The sequence below is a fragment of the Tyto alba genome, unplaced genomic scaffold, assembly GCF_018691265.1.
Source record: "Tyto alba isolate M040663 unplaced genomic scaffold, T.alba_DEE_v4.0 Super-Scaffold_3, whole genome shotgun sequence".
Lineage (NCBI taxonomy): Eukaryota > Metazoa > Chordata > Aves > Strigiformes > Tytonidae > Tyto > Tyto alba.
The window spans coordinates 5,863,270-5,890,349 of NW_024881304.1; the positions used below are offsets into that span (position 1 = coordinate 5,863,270).

General features: G+C 35.9%; 1 protein-coding gene across 4 annotated transcripts in view; it reads right to left on the minus strand.

Moving 5' to 3' along the window:
• The window catches only part of ARHGEF3 (Rho guanine nucleotide exchange factor 3), a 131,431-nt gene that overhangs the window by 92,117 nt on the left and 12,234 nt on the right, over positions 1 to 27,080 (minus strand). For 3 of the 4 annotated variants that reach the window (XM_032984334.2, XM_032984335.2, XM_032984337.2), the window contains exon 2: positions 26,049 to 26,144. In XM_032984334.2, the coding sequence (XP_032840225.1) occupies positions 26,049 to 26,084 (36 nt within the window). In that variant the 5' untranslated portion in view covers positions 26,085 to 26,144. Of the gene's footprint in view, positions 1 to 26,048; positions 26,145 to 26,481; positions 26,499 to 27,080 lie in introns of those variants that run through there. The other variant, XM_032984336.2, reaches the window with a different exon arrangement.

Here is a 27,080-nt window from a genome sequence, read left to right on the forward strand (position 1 = left end):
TCAGCCAATTACATAAACAAAAGCTGGTTTCTTTAGAAAGCCTTTTAGGAAGTCACAAAATGAAAAGTTCCATTCTATAATTGTTTTGCCATCATTTTAGTCCTCGGAGATCATGGTTTAGCTATGAAGTTACACTGCAACAGAATGAAGCAGGAGGGAATGTTACGGAGTATGAACAAAACAATAGCAAACTTACCCCTCTGAAATTCCAGCCCTTGGTAGAAGGAAACAAGGAAAAATTGTTCTGTTGCTGTTGTTTCGGCCTGCAAGATGCGATAAAGAAAAGTGTTCACCTTTTCAGCTCTCATATTTTCTATATCAATAATAGAGTGACAATAAAGGAGGAAAAGAAAAACACAGGCTTCGACTACTAAGACACCTTAGATGTCCTTGGCTGTACTTCTAACAGGTTTCTCTCTTCAGTTTAGTTAAATGTTTTAATTCAGATTGAGAGCTGAGGGACATGGCAGCCTTACAATCTTTCAGAGACACACGGACTTGGTGTCTGACAACTGATTACTCCAACTGATTTTCAAGAAGCTGAGACAACTTTGACCTGAACAGTGTGGGTCTATGAACCTGCAATTATGTCAAGTGATGCAAGATGGTGCAGTCTGCCAGCTATACTAGATGGGGACACTAAAGGACCTTTAATCCTAACAGTGAAGCTACACAAAGCATCAATGTAAAGCAAGCTAGCCGTACCTCTCTGTTATGCTAAAAAAATAGAAGCTGACTTCTGTTTTGACTCCAAAACCTCTCTCCTGCCCTATAATAGTTGCTGAACAATTATTTCTGAAAAGTAACTGTAACATTTTTACTTCACTCTGAGTGCTTTTCACCAGTAAGATCTTTAATTACTTTACAAAGGTAGGCAAACATTGCTGAGATTTTACACATGAAGTCAGATCAAAGCTTGACTGACTTGCTGAAGTTGACCAAGCCAAGAAATAGTTTGGCAGTGGGACATAAGTGCTGAGCACACTGTAACTCCAACCATGCAATTACACAGATTACAGAAGTGATCACAAATAACAGGAACACAAAAACTAGTTTAAAAAACAAAAAATTAAATGGCTGCCTCTCAAGCCTCACCATCCAACAACAAGAGGACAGGAGTTTTGCAGTTAAAGCACTGGACTAACACATTAAAGATCTGGGAGTCATTCCTGCTGCTCATAGTTCCTGAAGGACTCCAACACACTGTGCCCCAGTTTCTCTTCTATAGAGTCAGGATAGCAATAGTTCTCTTTCTCTTTTTTCTGTCTTCTCTATTTTGATGTAAAATATTTGGTATACAGAAATTTTTCTTATAATGTTCATTAAAACGTATCATACAGCAGTGATCACAGTAGATATTTTTAGATGTCAACATAATGCAAAGAAACAATAATCATGACTATTGAGTCATTTTTGTAAAATCAAAGGTCGAGACGTAATTCTTCTCAGTTTTTCACTCTATCAAACAACCAACAAGAAAGAATATAAATATCTGAAGCACATTGATAAAGTCATCAAAACGCACAAGACAGCATACGTGACAGACTGTCACAGTAATAAACGCTCCTACTGCAGCTTTCCAAGATAAAATGTTATGAAATTGAATTTCTAACCCAAAAGCCTCACTGGAATTGTAACTGCATTATGAAAAAAAGAAAAATGGGATTAGCAAGAGCAAGTTATATGGATTATTTCTTGTCCTAACAGCATTTTGCACCCTTTTTATTAACAGATGATCTCACATTAGAGCCAGTCAGATTTTCCAAAAAGTACTGCAAGCTTTCTATAGAGTTGTGCTCCTCATCCACTTTAAAAAAAAATAAATCTCACGTTTAAACTTACACTTCTGCAGTTTTTTCTTCAATATTTTAATGCTGTTCATGCATTTATTTTCCCAGTTAATTAAGAACTGCACTAGTTCTGTTTTAATTAAGCTGAACATAGGGGAAGCAAAAGACATTTCAACTTCAGTACAGAAGGATTTATGACAGTTTAGACAACAGTTATGAGGGAAGTGAAAAAATAATTAAAAATTATCTCCGCACAATCATTCTGTAGCAAGAACCAAGAACTCTGTAATAAACAATGTTTGTTGTATCCTTCATCCACACTAAATTGAAGGCCATCTACTAGACAACAACTGATGACTAGCCATTTATCAGCAATCTGTAACTTTCCCAGTGACTGAAAAGCATCTCAGACTACACAACAGCCACCCATTACAGAAACCAGACAGTATTAAACCTATGTTTTGCCAGTTTTAACAAGTTATCCTCCTTCCTTATCAGTCAAGAACCTTAGTTAATTTCGTTGAGAATGGACCTCTCTATTATTCACAATGGTATGCTACCTCCTTTTTTTTTAATATTGTAGTGTTATTAAAGAGACTTAAATGCACCAGCCTATTCAAACAAGCCAGTTTTACCAGGAGTTAATTAAAATGGTAGTGACATATATTGAATTCACTGTGTTTTCCTCCATGACCTACTAACCTGATCTGACACATACAAGGTATAAGAAAATTCTTTGTAAATCATCTTTTCACCCGGTGTGTGCAGCACTCCACTAATGAGTGGAAACCAGGCTGAAGCGTTACACTCATTTACCACCCTATGGGCTACCTTAAATAATTTCTTCAAAAACTTTCTGTTATGCATCTGGCATGGCTACTACTTCCCTATTCTCTATTCTATTGGGGTTATTTGAAGTTTAAGTCTGGATCTAAGTCTAATGAAGTCTAATTTCCCATTACAAGCAACTATTTCATATAGCCCATCTCAAACCTACCAAGATATTAAAATTGCTTCTACCACTATTTTGTAGCCTGGAGACTAAATGACCACTGAATTAAACATATAGCGAATTATCGGTTTAAAATTTGTAAAGTCCCAGATTCTGTGATCCATGAGAATCACTTAAAGACTTAAATCAGCATGAATAAAAGTTCTAGAACTTCTAATATCCATGAGTTAATCTATACAGTTTATTAGGTTAATGACAATAAATCAACTCCCTATACTTCTTGTTACACAAAGCTGTATTACATACTGCCTAGACAGCAAAGCTTTACAAAAGAAAACCAGATCACTTGGAGTGGAGGAGAGGGGGGAAAAAAAGGTTAAAAAAAAGGGGGGGGGGGGGGGGGGGGGGGGGGGGGAGAGGAAGAAAGAACAAGACAAACCACAGAATAAAAAACTATCACAGATACAGAAATGTTATTTTCTTTCTCACAGCCAAGTATGTACTACAAAAGGTTATCATATACAAGAGAGACAAGAAGTTATCAGAAACTCCAATGAAGTATTAAAGTGGATTAAGGCCAAATGTCAGTTGTTTTTCACTGTGGAACACTGAATCAAGAATAAAGATGCATCGCCATCAAGACTGAAATAGGAATAATTTGTCTTATAGTACATTTATGTTGTCCCATCTGCTGCTTGCATTTATGAAAGAAAAAGCAACAAAAACAAAACCAAACAAAATAAAACCCAAGCAAAACCAAGCCAACACTATTTCATATTAAATCAGCAATATCATGAAGGCTTAGATGGAAACAATACATTGGTCCTTCCTAAAATGATTTTGCAAAAATTATCTCTATTTTTACATTTGTTGAGTTTAGTATTTTCTGACATATTGGAAATTGAATGAAACTTTACATTTTTTTTTTTTTCTCACCAGTCACCAATAACAATAATATTTACAGATCAGTGAAACTATAGAGCTTTTGCAAAGACTGATTGTAATCTATAACTATTCTTTCTGCATAAAACTCAGGACAGAACCCAGATATGCTCCCCAGAATTTTCTTAACAATGCTACTAAAAAGAATTAAAAGTCATAAACTAATGCTTTTGTCCTTCAGTTATATACGGTTTTGTTTAGGTTCCCTCACACACATACTATGAATAGATATAATAAAAATATCAGTTGGACAAAAATATCCTTACTGAAGTCTTTCTTTACATACAATTTTTTGACACCAAATTAACATGCCTCCCAGAATAAGTCAGTAGAGGTTTTTTGTGCAACCTTTACTGCGCTGTAGGTTAGTTATATAAATGACAAACAATAAGTAAAAGTATATAAAGAAATCTAAAGACTACAACATTCACTCAATGATTTAAAGTTTCTACTACATTTGCTAAAAAAAAGTGTTATCTGTCCTGAAGCACGATGATTAGATAACTGAACATTTTATGGCCGTTTATATAAAGCTCACATAACTTTTACATCTTCATCTGATCCTGCAGTCTTTCCACACACAGAATCACTGACTACAACAGTGTTTTTTTAGATATGAATATCCAAGCTGTGTGTGTTTTGTTTAAAATACTCAGCTGCTACATCTGTTTGAAGATAAAAGTGCATTTCACAAATCTACATGAATACTCAGATAATAAAAGAAAAGCTCAAACCACTTAGATACAAGCTGTGCTAAGTAAAAATTCTTTTCAATCTGCAAAAATAAAAGGTTGTTACTACAGCTGTGAATATTTCATGAAGATACTGCTAAATAATAAATAGTACTTACTGTTCAGAACTGTTCTTTGTAATGTCATCCATTCAACCTATCAAAAGTGTACAATATACTGTTCATAAAAGCACTTTTATTTTAACACACTGGGATATCTGTGATACTACATTATACCAAAAAAAAAAAATTCTAAATGGTTTACCTAGTGAAGCCTGAGATATGCAAGAGCAGAGCATTTTAGCTTTGAGCAACAGTTTGGAATTATATTGATTATCTTAGATATTTTAAGTTACAGATAATAGCATACCTTTGGTACTGATTTTAAAAGCAGTAAACACCCCTATGGTTTGATCTACTCAATAAAAAACACTGACTCTACCACTTGAAATCTCAAATATTATTTCTCTTCTATACTAGGCCTGTGCATTTTGGCTCTAAAAGGGGATTGTGGAAAAATTCATTTGTTTTCCAGAAGGAAGAAAACAAATCTACTACAGTAGAAATGGGCTCAAAAAAGTTTTAAGTTCATATGGAGATTTTACTTGATATGCTTTTCTTCCTAAAAACAAAGAATCTCATAAAAATTGTGCGTCTGTTTGATTTACCAAGCTCCAATCTTGTAGGCACAGCTCTTCAGGCTCCCATATCATCTACTGATAGATAATTTTTTTGAGGCAGGGGGAAAGGGGGCTGGTGGGAGGAGGAGAAGGCCACTTAGATGAGCAAGACTGAACACTTACTACCTTGAGAGAAACAAAAATATCCACCACAGAAAACAGATGACTGATTTTTACGAGCTGGGCTGACTTCCTGATTACTAACACAATCTTTTATTGTCCTACTATCATGAACCATGTGTCATAAACATATTAAGAAAGAAAAACAGCCCTTGTGAATCTGGATATACAAAGATGAAAGCCTGCACCACTGAAGCAGGTACATGTACCAGTAAGCTGTCCCACACCTTTTTCCCGTGCTTTCTTCAGAACATGTTTGTTTATACTATGAATCAATGCATAGCACCATAAAATATCCCATTACAAATAAAACTCAAGGAAGCTACAAAATGCATTATTTAATTCCTGCATTTGATTAATTTCCTGTAAAAATTAATACTAATTTTATAAAAGAGTTAAAAAAAAAATCTTTAGACCAGGTAGAGTTCTACATTTTGATCTAAAAATCAGATATTCTGAATGATATAACTTTTATTCTGAAAAAGAAATACAAGCCTGATTAAAAGCTTTAAACATAACGTTTCTTAATCTGTAACCACTGCAGATTAATGCAATAAATATGTCTGACAGACACCACTATAAAAGCATCCACCTTGACATATATGAATTCTGTTCACAACTGAAACAGAAGAGCCCTGGCTACTAGCCAACAGAAGAATGCAGGCTTTTCTGCTCTTTGACAGATGTATAGCTGCATTAATGCTAGGGAGGATGAGAAGAGAGACCTGTATTAGGTTTCTATAACAAAATATCACCGTTTCCTGAATATTGTAAAAGCTAAGACTAGAATGATTATTCATTGGCTCACTTTGCAGGCACAACCTAAAATTATTCCTATAGCATTTCAATAATAGTAGGAAGAAGAAATGACAATAACATGTTTGTTATTTAGTCATTACCTCATCCCACTGCTGTATCACAGATAAATGCTGAATTCTTTACAAAAAGAACAACTCCTCATTAAAATGAAATGTTTGCTCATCTCCACCCTACAGTCAGCCATTCAGATGAGAGCTTCTGGTCCATGGGGAAAAAAAGATCTGATGGTAATGCTTAAGTGGCCCCCATCATGAGAGCATCAGAAAAAGCAAGCCTGCAGGCAAAAACTTAAGAATATTCATGCTTGAGGAACAAGAATAAGTCTATCCCATTTTGTTTTCAAAACAGAGTAAGCTCAAAATGTTCACCCAGAGAAAGCAGAGAAGGGATTTCTTAGCAATTCATGAAATCCAACCAAATGACATCTTCAGTTAGCCTACAGAGAAGACACTAACACCCTCAAAATGATCATTCAAGTGCCATCACATCATGTTCTTGATAGGTATTTTCTGAAAATCCTCTTTGTGTGGATTCTTATCTTCTGGCTCTCTTTCTGGAGCTAAACATGAATTCCTGTGAAGCTGTGGTTCACTAACAAACATTTAGAAAGATTGAGATTGAATAAAGAGGGCAATGATCTTTAAAAGAAGTAACATTTAGGGGCAAGTCAATCCAATACAAGATTTTAAAACTCTTGTACTGCTATTTCCTTATCCCTTCATTTACAACTTTATATTTTTTCTACATTATAACTTGTATTTCAACTGAAAAGGCCAAAAATGTAGGTTTGTAACAAAAAAGACAAATATGATCATTATATCATTAAGCCTATAGCCAATTTAGAGGCTTCTCTGTTGAAAAGTAAAAAATTCCTGCATACCTCTTAAAGAGTGCTTTAAGATACTTTTCACACCTTTCTCAAAGATATAGCATTAAGCCAGTCAGTCAAGGAAGGAAACCTGCTTTTATTAAATGCAACCAGTTAGAGGATTGTAATTTTCAGAATACTGTTTCACTGAGAAAGATTATTCTTGCATCAAGTGTTTTACATTGTGTGACAAGAACCACTCCTATAATTTCTACTGCAGACAGGCCAAACCTTCTTATCTTGAGATTGTAACAGGCCCGTCACTAATGGAGCTAATAAACTTATCTTCTCCAAGCGTATGCAATCATGCCCATGACTTCAGTGTGCAGTAACCACCCCACCCCATCCCCCCACCCTGAAGTCAAATTGTACCACATCATTTCATGTCTACACTACTTCTGCCCTCTGCCATGACTACAGGATTGTAGGCTGTCATGTCAAATTCCATTTATCTACTTTGTCCGTATAGTTCAAAAACTTGGACGTCAAAATCTCACCAAAGGCTACATTCCACAGTGTACTGGGACTCTGCTCAGGACACAAGCAAGTATTTCACTATGGCTTTACTAAAACATGGGCAACAGAACTTCTCCCACACTTTAAGCATTGTCAGTTACATAAAGAACAGAGTATTAAGAAGTGAAAAAAAAGTCAGGAATTCATCAACTTATCAATAACAAAACCTTTCATGGGAAGCAGTTTCTGTATTTATATCAAGTCTGAGGGAAAAGCCTCAACTTTTCCAAACAACTTTTCCCGCTTTCTAGAGCTTTTTATTTAGAAATTCAAAGTATCATGACTTGGGATTTATTTTTTTTTTTTCCTTGGGTCCTGTACAGATAAGCACCCAATGAAACACCCTTTTTTCTTTTAGGGGACTATGAAACTTGGAGGAGAACACTTCTAGTTTGTTAGATTACTAAGATCAATAGATAGAATAAACACAACTATGCTTAACAAAAATATTTAAGATACTCACAGCTGAAACATCTGTAGATGAGGAAACATTTTTAGTAGATATGTACCCAATGCAACCGGTTTTCTTTAATAAGCTGCCAGTATATTTTTTTTTAACTCAATTATGTTATATGCACCAAAATGAACAAAGGGCCCTGAATGAAAGTGTAAAACAATATGTGATATATACGTAAAAGCTATCAAGGTCAAACTATGCAACTTTTAGTTTTACAAAGACTTTTTCACTTATAAGACTTTCACTTGCACTATTAGCAGATTGTACACAGCAGGAAACCAAATAAAACCTACAGTGGTATCATCTCCATGTCACCTTCATTTCCACCTGCACAGTAATTCCTATTAAGTTGCATAAATAACGGTAAGAGCAACAATCAGCTTCCTGGGCTTAGGAATTTTTTTTCTCCTCATTTTTAACAAGTGATCTTCATGGTTTTCTTATTTGTCTTTAACATATTTATTTTAGCTCTTGAAAAGAATTAGCAGGTTCCTTTTAATATTGATTAGTTTCCCTTGTTTCATATAGCCCATTTGGACTTTTAATTGTGGCCAGAAATTCCCTGGGCTCCATAAGCATTTTGTCCTACTTCATGACAGTAAAGCTTCCAAATCAAGCCCTAAAATGCTTTCAAGTTTAAAAGTTTATTCATACCATAAACACCGGATTGGATTCCCCTTTGTTCTGCATGAAAGTGAAATAAATACAAACAAGGCAACTATATGCACAAACGCCAGTTTACAAATACAGGGAGAGCTAGATAAAACAACAAACATTTTCAATAAATATTGCATCCTCTGACATCAGGATATTCTGTTTAATACAAACACTGACAAGCTTATTCCTGCAAAAATCAGAAGAGTTTTTGAAGGCCACTTATAAATACACACTGAAGTCAACAAACACTGACCTCTATTATGTGACTTTTGTGATCTTGATCTTCATTGCCCCGTGAGGTCAGAAAGCCATCAAGACAGTTTTATCTTCAAGAATTATGTCAATCCATTTACATAATGAATAATACTGTTAGTAAAAGCTAAGTTACCATTTCTGAGCAGAAGATTTTGTACTACATATTTGGCACTGCAAGTTTCTTTACAACATGAAACATTTAAAGCTGGTGCCAAATTTTACACCTCATGTTTCTAACATTCTTCATTGATCTGAGAGATGATACTTCAGCAATATATTCAATGGGTGTATGTACTCGGAAAGCAAGCACTCCTTTCAAAATACCTGGATTTTTATATAGTAGAAAAACCCACACTTCCACCAGTTCCATCATTTCTGAAGGGCCATTTAACCTGAGATGCAAAAGCAAAATATTTTCAGTTGTTAGTTATTATTCACAGCTGGGTTCCTGTGGGAACATCTGATGAATCGGCGTTGCCATAGTAATTACTATAGAAACCCCTGAACGCAATGGAGTAAAACCTGTTGAAACTATCGTTCCATTGAAGCTCCATTCAAAATATCAACTTAGGACAGAACATGTTTACTTACCTCTACTTCTGCCAGCAAGAAGTCATGTTTTCTTGTCTCTTCAGTATAAGTACACTAACTACATTACAGTAATTTCAGCCCAAGACCATTTTACAAGAGCATACAGAAAACTTTGATAAAATAGTTTTGTTACAAGTACAGAATCCTATAATTAAAAAATAACATTATCCTAGTAATGACTCTGAAAGCATAGCTTTTTCTTTTTGTCCTGGGTCAAAGTACATTCATTAAAAAGTGCATTTACTGGTATGAGGTATTTGGAGCCATTTTCTTCAGAAATACATATATGCATATACATATATATTTAAGAATAGAATGTGTTTACATGGATGAATACACACTCCCCCACTTTTTTTTTTTTCCCTCTGAATTAATTCCTGCAAAACCAGGAATTAACATGTTAAGTGAGACCAGTGGATGAGAGAGGAAATGGGCTTTAGCTGTAAAGTAGACCAGTGATGGGTTGATCCGCCCATGGAGAAAGTTTTCTCATCTCTTTCAAGACAAGATTGTCTGTTCATGCCTGGAAGCAAGAAGGCCTACACCTTCTTATTTTACCTTATTTATTAGATTTGTTATCAATTACCTTAATTAAGACAAATATTTAGTTGCTTTCCTTCTGCAATCTCTGCCTGAAGTGCAATGCCAGAGCAGTAAGTGCAATAATTAACTGTTACTAAAGCATTAAAGCACTGAAAGTGCTTTAAGGTCAAACAGAAGCCATGTATGAAAGCTACAAGCAGAAAAAATCTTGTAAAAAACATCACCTGTACACACCATCAAAGGAAAATTACTGCTAATAAGCACTGGATACTTCTTTACATTATTTTTAAGATAATTTCTGCTGTAGGGAAAAAAAATGAACCCAAATAATTATTTTAATATATTATTAATATTGCTAAGATCACACTGCTGTACCTTGCGCTCTTCCAGAAAACATGAAAAAAATCTATTTACTTCTGCTGTGTGTTTGTGCCATACATACCAAAACTTTGCTATCCAAGCACATGGGAAAAAAAAAAAACAAACCAGCTAATACTGAACGGGCATTATCTACTGAAAAGATTGTCAGAAGGTCCTATTAAATAAACACAGCTGTATATGAAACTTTAAAGTTCTTCTTCAGTTATTTGTAAAACCATAACGAATAATACAGTTTGTTCCAGTAACTCATATCAGAAAAAAATTTTAACTTTGCCAGAGATTATTTCCTTTCAAAGAAATAATATTTTTGGGCTATTTGCCCTTGCACGTATTCACATAGTTTCATTATGTAAGCTAGTTCAGTATCATTTTTTTTCCAATAAAATACTCTATGATTTGTAACAATTTATAGTATCTGGTAGAAAATTCACTCTGACATACAGAAACTACTAATTTCAAAATCATTAGTTACTGTTTTTTGTTAAACTGCTGAGTTGCACAACTGCACACCGTTTCATTCTGTGTTTTGATCAGGTTTTTGTTTTCTTCAAGACATTCACCACTATTATGCTTCCTCTGAAACTTTTTTTAATACCATGGATACCAAATTTGGTCAAGAAAGAATATTAAGATGGAATAAGCCCCTTCGTGTAAACCTTGTATAAACCAGTGGAGCACGCCAAAGGATGAGTAGGGTGTGTCTACACATCCCAACCTGGCTAGCTGAGATCGATCGGCATTACTTTAGCGGGATGTTTCTGTACTTCCTGGCTTTGTTGAGATAAGCAGCATCATATGGACATGCAGGTATGGTTTCTCAATGTATTAGCATATGTATAGAATTCCAGGAATAGACTTGAGAGTTGTAGAAACTGTATCTGTATTCATCTACTTAATGTATATACAGGAAGTGCCTTTGTCTCTCAGGGTGCATGTTAGGAAGGGAGATTCCCCCCCACCCCCCCCCCCCCCCCCCACCCCCCCCCCCCCGTGCACCCAGCGCTGCAATAAACCAGTGTCGGCTTTCTAAATGAGCATTTGGTTTGGAGAGTTTTCTTGGTTACAGTTTTTGGTAACACCATGCCTTTAAACCAGGGCACATTTATCCTGGCTCTTACCCTTGCTTATAGCTAATGCATTTAGGTTTCAAAGAGGTATATTAGTTAGGTTTTGGAAGTAGACATACACTGTAGTATTTCATGATAAAAACTAAAAAGCTTGCTAATTACAAAAGCAAGAGAATAGGCTTTTTCAGCCTGAATACAGAAAGCACAAGATGACAATGACAATATTCCTACTTACTACAGTAACTGAGGTAAGACAGTCATAAGCCACAAGGGAAGGAATCAAACAGATGCTGATTTGATGAATGATGATGCAAAATTATTTACTATTTCTTTTATGGTCATTCAAACCAGAACTCCTGTTGGTAGCCATCAGAGTGACAGGAACATAAGTTAAATGTCCCTACCACTTCTGAATAGGCAAAATTTGTTTCTGAAGCCAAGCTGTCGGATTTTTTTCCAATTACTTATACCATATCTCTTGATTAATAAAATAGCATCTTGCTTTCAGCACAGCACTTGTCATTTCCAAATGCATCAAAAACACTGTTCTGTGAAAAACTGATATGAAAAGAGTCAACTTCATCCAGTACTTTCCCCATCTCCAACTAAAGTGACATGATTTAATGATGCTGCAAGACTGAATGACAGCATTATTTGTCTAATAGCCCTATAGACAGATCTTCCAACCATGACAACTTCAAATTGAGAAATACTAGATATGCACAGATGCGACGAGTCAATCCCTTGGGAGAAGTGGCACAGCAATGAAGAACATCTAGAGCTCAGCCTTACAAGTGATACAGGGCCTAGATAGGAACAGGGGATGTAAGGGTTAATATGGGAATAGCAAGAAGGGGATGAGGAGGGAAATAGTCGAGATAAAAGTTTGCCTAGCTTGTAGGAGGTGTTTGTGTTGCTCGACCACTATCTCCTGTTTAAGTAAAAAGCCTCCTCCACCCCTGAGTAAGTGAAGATGTTTGTGTTGATGGACCACTATCTCCTGTTTAAGTAAAAAGCCTCCTCCACCCCTGAGTAAGTGAAGATTACCCCACAACCGGCACAAACCTGCTCTGCGGGTCCAGGGGGGTGACAGAGACTGCGCAGGAATTCGGGGTGAAAAGTTCAGCACTGAGGAAGAGGAGATACTTCCTCCCACGACCACCGCCCAGTCCTTCACGACCCCTGCCCAGGACCAAAGGAACTCACTGCGCAGACTCAACTGGGAGGAGACCATGGAAATGCTAATTTTAATACGAAGCGGGGATAGGTGATGCATATGTATAGGCGTATTGCGAAATATTATGAATATGTAATCATTTGCTCTATAAATCTAAGGCAATGGTGCCACATGGTAGCACATATTTGGAGGAGTGATCCCCTATGTGCCCAGCGCTGAATAAACATACCTACTTTACAATCTATCAGATTGTGGAGTCTGTTTTCCGCACGTCACAAGTCTGATGCTCCAGTACGGGCTCTTTATTAAGGGTAGAGGTAAGAAGCTGTTTTTTCATTTCTAAGAGGGTAAGGTGGCACCAGAATTAAGTGAAGCAGAGCCACACCTATTCACAGCATGTGACCTCATGATGGCAATCAGAATGTAAAGAACAGAGATAAACACTGAGCACACATGGTAACAGCAGAGGCATCATGTTGTTGCAAGCAGAAACCAACCTCTGCAAGGAGCAGAGCTGATGAAGACTGGCTTCCTGTGGAAGCAGGCCCTGTGTTTTGTCCCACAACTCCGCACAAACTCTGTGTCTCATTACCTCTGTGACACTTGCCATGAAGAGGCTGTGGTTAGTTTAGAGCAACACATCTGCTGGTTGGCTTCTGCCAAAAGAACATGAAATAGCCATGCTCTGGCCTTTTCTGAGCCTTCCTCACAATGGTGGCAGTAATCGGGGTCTCTCACCTCCACCCATACACAATTGTGTTAAAACTTCAGTTTATTTGCTCTGACATTTTTTATATCTTTTTAAAAATGAAACTGGGCAACGGGTTGAAAAGTTACTGGCAAGAGACAGACAGCTCAGTCATATGCCATTTCCTGAGGAAACTAGGCTTTCTTTAAACCACATGCATACATCTTTCTGCAAATCTGACTTTTCTAGGTACCTTGAAAAGCAAAGTAAATGGTTTCGTAACTTCCAGCTCCCACTCCCTCTCACGTCCTACTGAGAAAGATTAAAGTTGCAGGGTTCTGATTGGTTGTTGTTTTAAATTCAAAGTGTGTCATAACTTCTTTTCTTCAAGTAAATTTATGGAAAGGGGAAAAAAGTCTGTTGTTCTTTAAATTATCATAATGAATCACCCACTCTACTTGGGGGGAAAAAAGTGCAATTTTCCCCAAAGTTCATAAAATCAGGCTGCTGTTCTTGAAAGAGGAAAACTTAAAATCACTAGCAATTGAAAAATTTTTAATGTTAAATCTAAACCACAAAGAAATATATATTAACACTGAGTCTGATATGTAAACAAAGAGCTTTAAGATTATCGTTCCAAACTCAACTGCACCATGAAAAGAAAATACAGGGGAAAAAAAAAAAACCACTACAGTATTTTTAAGTTGTCTTTAAATGGAAACTTGATCAAAACAGTTACATCTTTGCTCTAGTAGTATGTAAACAGAGTTGCAATACACCTGTAATGAATGAGTTCCACTGTGAGCAAAAGCCTCAGCAAAAAAAAATTTGCCCTGTAACTCATTTGAGATTTCATTGATTGCTAAAATGATATTAAGGCATTAAATTACCTTACAAGATATTTTTTGTAAGCATGCTCTGATATGATCATGAGTGTAAATCTTTGCACTCTAGACTACAGCATCTAATAGACAATAACACAAAAAGTGGGTACTATGACACCTTTACAACAGCTTCACACAAAACCCTTTTCATTCCTACAGAAATCTCAGTGTATGAGTCACTGTGTAAAGAACCTGAAATTCTAGATATTTGAGTTTCAAATAAATATAGGTACACTGAATAACTGAGCTAGTTTTCCTATGCAAGTTAGCACTGGCAACCAAGAAAATTCATGTGCTTTGCTAAAATTCCCACTTCATCAAGTTTGTAACAAAGAAAGACAACAGGCATCCATACCGATCCCAAGTTTTGCTCCTGTAGCACCAAAGTTTTTTTTACCTGAGCAATTTCTAAACTGCTAGATTAGGCTGAGAAAAAGCATCAGCAGTTTCCTCAGGCTTTTTTTGTTTGTTTGTTGAATTTTTAAGTTGTTCAGTGGGTTTAATTAAGAGCTCTTGCTTTTCTAAATCAGCCTAGAAGTAAGATACACTCCACCTACAATGGAATGCAACAGAACCTGGTAAACTCCACTGAAAATGTGTGCCTATATTGAACAGTGAAAGGTACTGGCCAAGGGAGGAATGTAAACGCATGTCAACTGAGCAGAGAAGATTGTTTGAGTTCATCAGCCAAATACTGCTTAAAACCAAGAAGTATTAAAATGATTCCTAGGTACAGATAATAAAAAAACAAACCAAAACAAAAATCCACCATGAGACTGAAGAGATTGTGGCAACTAGATTTAAATCAAATATCAACTTTTGCCTTTGTGGACAACTTTTTCCACCCAAATAAAGCAGCAACAGAGAATCTCTATAGTCAAAAAAGGTGATAGTGCTAACATAGGTATAATGAAGCCTACTGGATACATAATTGCTACAAAGGCCTGGAAATTTTAATTATCACAGAAATGGTGTGTTATGAAACTCACTGGCAGACTTATCTGCAGTAAGTGGTAAGCAACTGCCCACAATGAGTAAGGGTCCCTGGAAGGCAAATTGTTCCTGAAGTACCGATAGTAGTTAATGGAGATGGAGCTGCTTAGCAGTAGAGACATACTTGGGAAAGAGTCTACTTCACATGCATTTGATGAAATCTTCCATAAGTACTACCAGTATCATCTAGTTAATGTCATATCCTGCAGCCTCTCTAGACAGAAATAGCTATAACAGAATATAATAGTTCTAAACAGAAGAGCTATAATAAAAAAGCTATATGTCACAGTGAAAAAGCAGGTAGAATACAATAGTCATAACCAAGCATGTAGCAAATGTCTCGAGAGATATAATACCAATAGAAATTATCTGAAATATGACCTAGAAATAATATAATCACATGTATAAAATGTAGATGATCAATCTATCCAGGAATCTAGGGAGTGATTTTCTATCACCAAGAATAAAACCCCTATCAAAAAAACCCACCTACTAAATACTACCTACAAGCAGCAGTCTTAGCCCAGTAAAATGGCTTTTGAAACAAGCAAGCAATCACCTCTGCTTATATCTTATTATGCAGTCCCAGAATAAAGCAAAGGGCCGGATGGGAAAGAGAACAACCTGAAACCAGAGAGACGCCAATGAGTTCAACCCCAGGAAAAGAAGCCTTTCTCAATTTCAGATCAAGCCTGCCATCTTGTGGGATTCAGATTCACACCAGCATGCAAAATGAATGACTTCCTTCCTTTCTTAAGACAGCCATCAAGATTTTCTTGATCCCATCCAGGATGAGGAAATGCAATCCATACCAAGTTTTGTAAGACATGATGATTAAACATATGTTTAAACTTGTATTTGCCTCTGGGACATACTTTCTTCAGTTACAAAGCCCATTTCATGTGTGCATGAGACTTAAGTCAGCAGTTGGCAACTGCTCTTACTTTAACCATTTCAGCACATTCTCATCTCAGTTTCTGGGTGTGCTGCATTAGTTGAGATGAGTCATCTTCTCCATGTTCTGCATTGCCCTCCTGGATCTTCATCCACTTCCTTTAAGGGACTGGCTCTCAGGCTACAAGTCCCAATGCTCCTTCATAATAATTTTCAATTCTAGCACTCCTTTTATGGGCAGAGAAGTACATTAAATAAACTTGGAAAGTTCAGTAAGATAGAAGTGAATTTTTAAAAACTTATTTTTTAAATATTTATGTGCTTTATTGAAATAGTCTGTCATAATTGTTAGGTTATGCTAACTATCTCCAATACAGCTTTCCAAGAAGAGTATTTCCTGTCTTTACAAAAAGACATTACTAGAAAACAACCAATTCAAGGCCTCTTGCAAATAAGATTAATTTTATCTAGCTATCTAAAGTGTTAATCTGCAATTTAAGGGACTTCCTTTTTGCAACCACTGTAACCTTGTATTGTCCAATCGTGCATGTGCCTTTTGTAATCACAAACATCTGCAGTTAAACTGCATTTGACTAGAGCCATTTTAATTCAGGATGACTCATTTCTACTGATTGAACAAGGATATAGGAGAAACAGGGAAAGTTGTTAAACTTGTTTCTCTTCTCACTGTAATTCCAAACACATAATTCTTCCTTCATCAGCTAGCAGCTGGCAAAAGCTGCAACAGAATTATAATGATTTGTGTCACAAAACCTTACTTCCCACACAAGCTAGGAGTCAGCTTCAGTACTTGTCTTTGAGCTACAGTATGAAGCAATTTAGCTACCCTCTTCTGATCCTCATTAAGGAAGAAGGGTTGCATGATTAAAACCACATGTATTAAGGTAAGTATCTACATACCACCTCATCATGAAGATGCAGATTTTCAGCTGCTCACCCCTTCTTTCCTATCTTTTATTCACATTGCAGTCATGAGTGCATGAGCATGTCAGTTCAAGCACATTTTTAATCTAGCTGACCCTTTTATTTCTATTTGTTTTTTAAATAGCAACTGAATTAAAAACAAAACAAACAAAAAAACCACAAAAAAACAAACAACCAAAAAAAAAAAAAAAAGCAAGCAAAACCCAAAGCTTCAAATACAGTTTGCACAATACCCCTGAATATCTACTGTTGATATACCAGTTTCCAATTTTTAAAGCTCTGATAAAACAGCAATCAACAGACATTAATATAACATCAGGGAGTGATCCAAAATCTAGCCACTGGGCAGAATTTCACTGTAGAACCATTTTTCCTTATTAAATAAAATCACATTAAAAGCTTGCTGTGTAATTGTAAGCCTGGTGGGTCCTAAACAAGTGATTGACTAAAAATAGGTTTAGTTCAGCAACAGCTGTTAAAAATCTAGAATTACAGAAGTGGGACAGCACTTCACGGATGAGATCAGAGCTCAGCCACAGGAAACCCAACCACTATGCACTGAATGGGCTGTATTGTAATAGAATTGCTACATAAATATGTACAGGAATATAACATGTTTTCTACAAAGTGTAAGAGTACAGTGCAAAGTGTAAGAATGCACCTAACAAACACTTAGGGCAGCCTGAGGCTTTTCCTCCTCCATCTACCTTCCTTTCCCCACCTTCCACCCTGCACATTTGTTTAAATGCTAACCTACATTGCTTGACTCTTTGCTGCCCAGTATTTTTGTTTCTTTTCCTCTTGCTTTCCTGTTTCTTTTTTGTTCCATCATCTGCGCCATAAAACAAGACCAACTTCCTAAAGAAAATGTGTTGTTAGAAGCAAGCTAACAAATTAGTTAGCACCTTCAACACTCTAATAATTTTTTTCCAGTGGAAAAGCTTTTCAGTTTTGCTCTTGTAATAATTTATTCAGAAGTTACTTTTACAGTGAATTATTTCCAGTAAACTCAACAGAACTGCAAGGTGTTCATAATATTAAACAAACTGGTTATCTTCACTATATGATTTTTAACTTTTTTTGGTGGCATACTGTATATAATACTTAAGATCTGACAAGAGGGGGTTGGATTCTAAGACAAATGTCTTTAAAGTAGGCCTTTATCATTCTTGGGCTGGCTCTATAAATTCTTACAGCTTCATATTGCTCCACTGAAGTCAATACCCTCACTACATAAGCCTACTTCCTTCCTTTGATCAGACAGCTACATAACTGCATGCATATTTTTGAAGCCAGAAACCTTTTTCCAATCATGTAACATAATAGTGTTCACGTATGAAGCTTACAAACCCTAGAAAACAAGCATAACAGATACTGCACCTGGTTATAAAACAGCACAAAAAAATAAAAATCAAAAAGAAATTTTTATTCTTAAAGGTAATGTTTTAAATAATGATTACTTATCTATAGAAGATAAGTATGAAATTTGGTCAATTTGAGATTACTTTTCTTCATATATTTTATAACTCTATTTTATCATTTTAGGATTAAAAAACCCACTAATTTTGGCAAGGAAGTCCTAGTAAAGTGGTCAAACCCTGTGACTCCCCACTTCCTTGGTCACTGTGTCCTATCCCATACTTACTGCAGATTTTTACACTCTGAGTTGTACCAAACAACTATTAGCAGGGCTGTGTTACATATAAAATTACTGAAATAAAATTAATCTCCTTTTGGGATAGCTATTTTTAACCAAAATTATTTTCATCTAATGCACAGGAAGGATCAATACAGTACTGGCACAACAGAGGTGGTGGTAAGTAATGGTGAAAATAGGAACAGGCAACTGAGAAGCTAAAGTGTTTTAAATTAGCTACACTATAAAAGCCAGATTATTTTGAAGCTTCATTTGCAAAAGTTTTTCCTGCTTAAAAAATAAATAAATATGGTATGTTTCAATTAATTATTTCATGTGTCCATTTACAGTGTTCTAGTTCACATTTTTAAGGTCATGATAATTAAAAAAAGACAACAGTAAAAGTAACAACTTTGCTCCTAATTATATTCTGCAGTACACCACATCCCCTGCCTAGGGGAAGGAATAGCCAAGCAACAAACAATGTGTGAGGCTGCAGTGAAGACTTTAAACCACAAACCATGTGAAAAGCCCAAAACCAAGAAGAGTTCTACTGTCTTCACCAGTCACTTATGATATTAAGAAAAAAAAAGTTGTTTTTTTTTTTTTTTTTCTGACAAAAAGTTGCATTTATTTTAATTTACACAAGTTTTTCTGGGTAACTATCACTAAGTTAGCAAATCATTACTAATCATTCAGATCAAAAATTCAAAATTAAAAAAAAAAAAAAAAAAAGGCATAATGAACTGGGATCCATTAAAGTAATTTTAATAAGGTCTGGATTGCCAAGGTGGAGAATCAAATTTTGGTTAAAATTACTAATTTGTTTCTTATTGACAGGTGTTTTTCTCACATCTTCTGACAGGCCTTAGTGACTCAAAAAGTTTAAAAAACTCATTCTAATGATCAAATACATTAAGTGCCATGTTTTCATATATAGAAGCCACATTCTGGATAACCACACCACTTAAAAAGACTAGTGGAAGAACAAAGAGAAAGGTAAATCCTTGGTGCAATCTTGGGTGACCTACTCAAAATCAGACAGAAGACCACTGTTGGTTTTTTTCTCTTTTTACAGAGAAAACTCAGGAGAAGTTAATAATAACTTGGGTGATTTAAAAAGAAAGTGGAAATCACCCAAAGTACATATTTTTCTGGAACGCAGAACAATACACAACTTTTTACTCCTTAATATTCATTTCTGGCGAATATTTATAGCTTTCTTACCATAGGTAACAGCACATACTTGACTAAAGGAATGAATGTGTGATTAGCTGGTTTTGCAATTAGTTTCTGTAATACCTAAATTGGTTAAGTTTGTCTTCCTTCTTACTATACAGACTGGAGTTTCAATAGCTTCCCTTCCCCAAAAAGTCAACAAAAATAACAGTTAAAATTTGTCAATCTCTCTACAGTCAATTTATCAGAAAGTTATTCTTCTATTAAAGTTTAGTGCAGAAACATGACTAATTCCAGCTCCCAATGAAATACCTAACTCTTAAAAAAGGACAGATGCCAAATTAAAGTTTTCACATAAGATTGTTATTTGCACACCACTGCTCTCTCAGCCAAGATTAGCACTAGTACCCACATGTCTTTACAGATTACAAAATTACTTCCCTCTCAGATTGGAAAGGAAAGCTGAAACAAAAACAACCTATCTGTTACAGCGGAAGACAAAGAACAAACAAAAATGATTTAAAGATATTTCTGTCCCCAAACTCAGTTAAAGACAAGTCATAAATACAAAAGACAGTCAGAATATACTGGAGCCCACATTTAACAAAGCTTGTTTGGCTAGTTTTAAAATTTATAGATTTATTTCTTCAGAGCCTCATGACAGAGGCAGTTTTCAAAGATTTGCTCTAAAAGTGATGGTGATCATCACAGAAATAGGAGTGTGTTGGATACTCAGTATGACAGGATTTGCAGACAGAAATGGAAAGCCAAGGCACCATAAACTCGGTCACAAGAGACCCAGAACCCCAAATTTCAATTATTACTTTAAAAAAGCTGTAATACTTCCTGACTTAATCCTATGTAAAAAGATAAAGAAGTGACTAGCAAGATTTCATCCAGCCTAGAGGAAGCACATTACAAATCCACACACAATAACAAAAACTGGAAAATTTCCAATTCCCCTGCACTTTTGCTTTGAAAAACAACATGCCAGCCAGCTACTTTCATAGTAAGCATAGATTAATTGACACAGTTCCCACTTGTTCCTTATCTTTAGTTCCTTTCTTGCAATTTTCAACATTAGGAAACTGAGAATCTGCCAAATCGGTAGCTTCCAGAATTTGAAGGCTCTCAAACCATTATTTGTTCAAGCTCTGTTCCATACTAGCTCAGACAGTGAATGGTCACAACATCAATTAGTATCAGCTAAATTTAGCAGTATTCCTGGTGATAAACAACAGCTCAATTTGGTTCACATATGAACTCTGCTATGGTGCCCTCTTGTTCTCAGACATCTACAGCAGTCATGCTAGTACTACTACTAGCATTTTTTTGCTGCTGTAATCTTGATTATATATGTTGAGGGAAAAAAGCAATAGAAGCAAGTATTGCAAGTTTGAGAATTCAATTAACTTTATCTTGTAGAGGTATCAGACTACACAGATAAAAAACACTGATAAGATGGAATGGTAGAATTTGTAAATGGCTATACAATGTAACTGGGAACAGCGCAGACAGTTCTGAAATTCAAACTCCCAATAGTAACTAAATTTCTTGTATTTTTAGTTGTTTTCTTTCAGAAGCTTTTTCATATCTTACCAGATTATATTCTTTTATGGTATTAGCTCTAGAGAAAGAAAGCAGATAAGGTTTCAGATCTCCTCTTCATAGTCAGTAAAGTAGTTAAAACACAGAATTCCCAATACCCATCAGCCTTTTTGGGAGACTGAAATTAAGAGTTCTTCCCTCTTCCATTCCCTTCCATTAACTTCAAAATTCTAGCTAGTTAGTACTGTACTATTAGTACACTTTGCCTTTTATAAAGTTACACCAAGTTCTTCTATAGAAGGGAGAAAGTAATTTAGTAAAGTATTACTTACTTCCATTTTATAATTTATCCTCTAATCTATCCCAAACATAAAAATGTATCATGTCAAAATTATTTATGGCAGCTTTATTTAAAAAAGGAAACCATGCAGTAGGTCATTTATGAGAATAAAAAAATATCTCTAGCAGTCATTAAAACATCACTTACGATTTATAAACAAAGGATAAATACATAAAAGATCCCAACTTTAAGGAATGGGACAAGACAAAACAATTTAGACTTATCACATGATCAAATGCATCATGCTTTTACTGAGCAAAGTACACAACATTCATACAATGCATGCAAGTTTAGTTACAGCACTTGAGAAAACTTCATAATGTACTTTAGTTGTGTGGATAATTCCACCACAAGTTTGTTGTACAATATTAATGCTCTTTATATTATGTGTATCTACCTGTTTTTCACATTTTAGTAAAAACTTATGCATGGAAAAAAAAAATAAGAACTGTCTTATGGCTGTGAGTAAAAACCATCACCAATCAATGATTTATTCTTCCTTCTGTTTCTAGGGAGCCTGGATATAATAGGCCTTGCACAGTATCAAAGCCTTTTACATGCATAATAAGTAATGTTTAAATGCTAGATAAGGTCTTGCTCAGGGCTCTTGCTCTTTGGAGACTTTTGACTCAATTGAATAACTTACACTGTTACTGCATACTTTTAATAGTATATATTCCTAATCTTGCTATGACTAAGACCAGTCCTTACTCACAGTCACGTTTTCATTAAAATAAAACTACTGAGAACCCATCAGAATGTAAATATGTTTCAAGAATCAAACAATGAAAAAGCAATAAATGCACAATGCAGTAATACAATGCAACATTTCACTTTATTAGGCTGAGAAAAATGTTTATGCAGCTTTAGTACTCACAAAACCCCACAATATGAAGGAAAAAAAAAATACAGAAAACTTCAAATATATTCCACATAGACCTAAATAAAATGTTCACCACTGTATTTACTGCACTCACCAAGTAATAGCTGAGTCACAGATAGTAAAGAACTCAAGACAGCCACATCTTGCATTCATTGTACCAGGTATGCATCAGATTGCTCTTCATCTTCTCAAATCAAAAAGGCAAATAAAATTCCACAGATTGCCCTTTTTAACAAACAAGATTTTGGTTTACGAAATAAACTAGCAAAAGTAAAAGCAATATTATTGGTTGATAAGCAGGTTAAAACATATTTAAGAAGACAGGAAGAACACCTAAAGTTGAGTTAAATATTTTTAGCTCCTTGTAATTCAGCACAGGCCCCACAATTTAAACTAAGAGATAAACTGGCTCTCTATACCACTTCTATAACCTAATATATGGTACTTAAATGTAAAAAGATATCACAACACCCATGACAGCATAGATTATTCTCTGCCCACAGAAGACTGAAATCTCAATATATCCTTAACCTTAAAGTGTTCATCAATTTATCTTTCAGTAATAAACACTTCAGTGTCAAGACAGGTCAAATCCAACTTTCTACTGGCCTTGAATAGAGCACTCATGAGTTGTCCCATACTCACTCATAGCTGAAGTCTACAAGGTGAGATTCTAGTTTAAATTTTCATTTCACATTTATCTTACTGCTTGAAAACATTTATCAAGCAGATATCCATATATACACTGGTGACTATACAAGCAGTTAATGTAAACATTCTAGGGGATACAGAAATCTTTATTTCCAAGTGCCATGTAAACTGTATTAAGCTAATCCTACAATGTGAAACAATTCTCTACATCTCAGTGACACACCAAGTAACTTGGCCTACCACCGACAGAGATAAAGGGAGGGACTTTGAGAGTATGTCTGCTGCTGCAGATAAGCATTTAGAAGTGTGGATATTTATTTAACTTCAAGTTCCAAGGTAATTTTACAATGTCAGAAAAAAGGAATCTGTTTTATCTCCTAAGCATCATAGGATATTAAATAAAAATTTAATTCCTGAAGAAGGGAACAGTCTCTGCTCTAACCTCTGACTAATTTAATGAAGATTTGCAGGAAAACAATGATTTAGAACATGAGCTAGTATGACTGAACGTATGTCAAAGAAATTGTAGATTGGTGTACCCAAACAATATAGGCAAATGGTGGAGAGGGGGCGGGGAACTGGACAGATGAAACCCAAGGCAAATCAAAGACTAGTAGACAAGTAAATTCTGCTATTTTCCACCACTTTCCCTAGGGTAAATTACACATTTGTAACAAATCATACCATTCATTCATGATACTCTAATACTTGGTAACACAAATTGTCCTCTCCCACTTTTCTAGTCAACATTACCAAGAACTGCCATGAAGCATTACAAAGAAATGCCATGGGAAAAAAAAAAAAAAAAAAAAAAAAAATCAAGTGATATCTATAAAATCATAGATTCATTTAGGTTGGAAAAGACCCTTAAGATCATCGAGTTCAACCTTTAACCTAGCACTGTCAAGTCCACTACTAAACTGTGTTCCTAAACACTAAATTTATATGTCTCAAATATCTCCAGGGATGGTGACTCAATCACTTCCCTGGGCAGCCTGCTCCAATGCTTGACAAACCTTCTGGTGAAGAAATTTTGCCTCATATCCAATCTAAACCTCCCCTGGCGCAACTTGAGGCCACTTCCTCTTGTCCTATTACTTTTAACTTGAGAGAAGAGACTGACACCCTCCTCACTACCACCTCCTTTCAGGTAGTTGTAGAAATCAGTAACGTCTCCCCTGAGTCTCCTTTTCTCCAGGCTACAACCCCAGTTTCCTCAGCCACTCCTCAGAAGACTTGTGCTCCAGACCCTCCACCAGCTTCACTGCTGCCCTTCTTAGACATGCTCGAGCACCTCAGTGTACTTCTGGTAGTGAGGGGCCCAAAACTGAACACAGTATTGGAGGTGTGGCCTCCCCAGCGCCGAGTACAGGGGGATGATCACTGCCCCGGTCCTGCGGGCCACACTGTTTCTGACGCAAGCCAGGCTGCTGTTGGCCACCCGGGCACACTGATGGCTCATACTCAGCTGGCTCTTGACCAACATCCCAAGGTCCTTTTCTGTCGGACAGCTTTCCAGCCACCCTTCCCCAAGCCTGTAACATAACATGGGATTGTTGTGACCCAAGTGCTGAGCCTTGTTGAACCTCTTACAATTGGCATCAGCCCATCAATCCAGCCTGCCCAGATCCCTCTTGTAGAGCCTTCCTACCCTCATCCAGATCAAAACTCCCACCCAGCTTGGTGCCACCTGCAAACTTATTGAGGGTACCAGTTGAATACCACAAGCGGGATTAAAAAAAAAACAAAAAAAACCCAACAACAAACAGTAAGAAATATCAAATAAAGGAACAGAATGTGTGAATTCTCCACTCATTAGATTTGGGAGTGAGGAGGGAAGCCCACCAGTCTTCCTCACGCTGCCCCTCCATCTGAAAATTTTGTTTCTAGCTTTGAGGATGTTCCAGGAACAGTAGTAGAATAGTGAGAAACATTTAAAAAGAAACTTTCCAAGTACTATGATGTTCTTAATTTAGTCCTACATACAAACAAAAGCAAAAAGATTCTACATGATTTCATGACAAGGATCTAGCAGGGAATATAACATTCATAAGATTTCTTTACATCTTTAGCTTTTTAAGAGTATTTCTCAGACTGCGAAAACAATGTACGTTAGCTTTTGTCCATATAGGTGCCATGCTTCCTGTCATGAGTTTATTTGGTTTTCTATATGGTAAATAAAGAGTGTAACAAAACGCTAGCTAAGCCCTGGTGAACAATGGCAAATAAAAATCAGCCAGCTCTCAATAAAAGGCTCTCATTAACACAGCTGAAATAGCTTCAATGCCTTCTCAACACCCCTGTTGCCTTCATGAAAACACCAAAGAAGGTGCTAAAAATTTCATGGTCAGTGGCAGTTTTCACAAAAACCACTTCTAAAGTGTAAGCATTTGCCCACATATACCGTTGAACAGTGTAATATTTTTTCCTCCAATAGAGTAATTTTTTTTTGAATAAAAAGTAGAAACTATTGACTTTGTAATGTCTCCCAGGGCACGAATCTCAGGAGACTAAAAGTCTGCACAGCACTGAAGGGTACTAGTAACAGCATCACACAAATGTAGTAACGGCATTGGGAGATTAAGACATTTGCCAAGTGTGAAAAATTTTATGAGTGTAACTGGTGCACCGTTGAAGTGAATAGGAGCTTTTCCATTGCCTATCCCCCATGACACCCTGTCCCATCGTCATCTGCTAAAAATTCAAAAATAAAATATTATTTTCCTTTTTCCTCCTGTGTTGTTAAATAATGCAAAATTAATGCAAACAGTTATAATAAATAATTCTTTTACTTAATTTTAAAACTACATCTCCCAATATTGCTGTCTACTAGCCTCTTAGAAAATTAGAGGTAAAGCTTACCAAACTTTTTCTTCTTCCATTCCTCCTCTGGCACATTGGTTTATTACAGCAGGGCTACTCATGGCAAGTGCTGAGCTTTCAGAATTCATTTTTTTTCTACAAAGGAACAACATCAAAAAACATGAAAAAAAACAATATAAGCAAAGTATGTGTTTATTGATTCACTAGAAAACCAGATCATTAAGACAAGATCTTTTAAGACCAAATACAGTATGTTTTACTCACTTAAGTAAATGTCCTAAATCAATGGGATTAATTGGATGAATACATTGAGAAGGATTTGGCAGTTTGGCGGACTTACTAGTTATGCCAAACTCAACACTGATTGCCTTTAGTTTACTTTTCTGAATACATGCCAAAAGAGTTGATGTCAGCAAGCCTGTATCCAGGGCTATGCATACTGTCAGTTATGTTAATTCAGAGCAGCACTCACAGCTAGTGTTGCCATGGAATGATCCACACAATAACGGGGAGAAAATTTCTATTTCTGAAATGTAAAAATTTACAGAAGCTTTTTAGCATATTTTAGTAACTTAAGATTCATAATTCAATAACTTAAGGTACATATTTTGCTGATTTGAAGAAAATAGCAGTTTATTCATGGCTGAAGTCACTCTCAAAAACAGCACAGACATATTCAAGTGCTGCTAATAGCAATTCCCAAGTTACAATGCTTCCAAAAGATCTGTATGCCCAAAGGTGCTTCAAGTAAATGACTTGCATGGTAAGAACAAATGAGGTCTGCAGATAAAGCAAGTTCATTTCACCAAGAAACACTATCGTTTTTTGGTAAGAGGATCCACAATGTTAACATGTAACTTCTTATACCGATTGCTTTTTTTCCCTTATTTCTTTTAAAAGAGAGAGAGAAAAAAATATTTTTTAGCCATGAAAGTCATCTTATTTGACTTGATTTCACACCTGGTTTCTATTATGACCAGCACAAAAACCTAACTGATTAACAAAGAACAGGTTCAACTGTGTATTAATTAATATCTACTAGAACACAACCAGAAAATAGGCTGTGCTTGT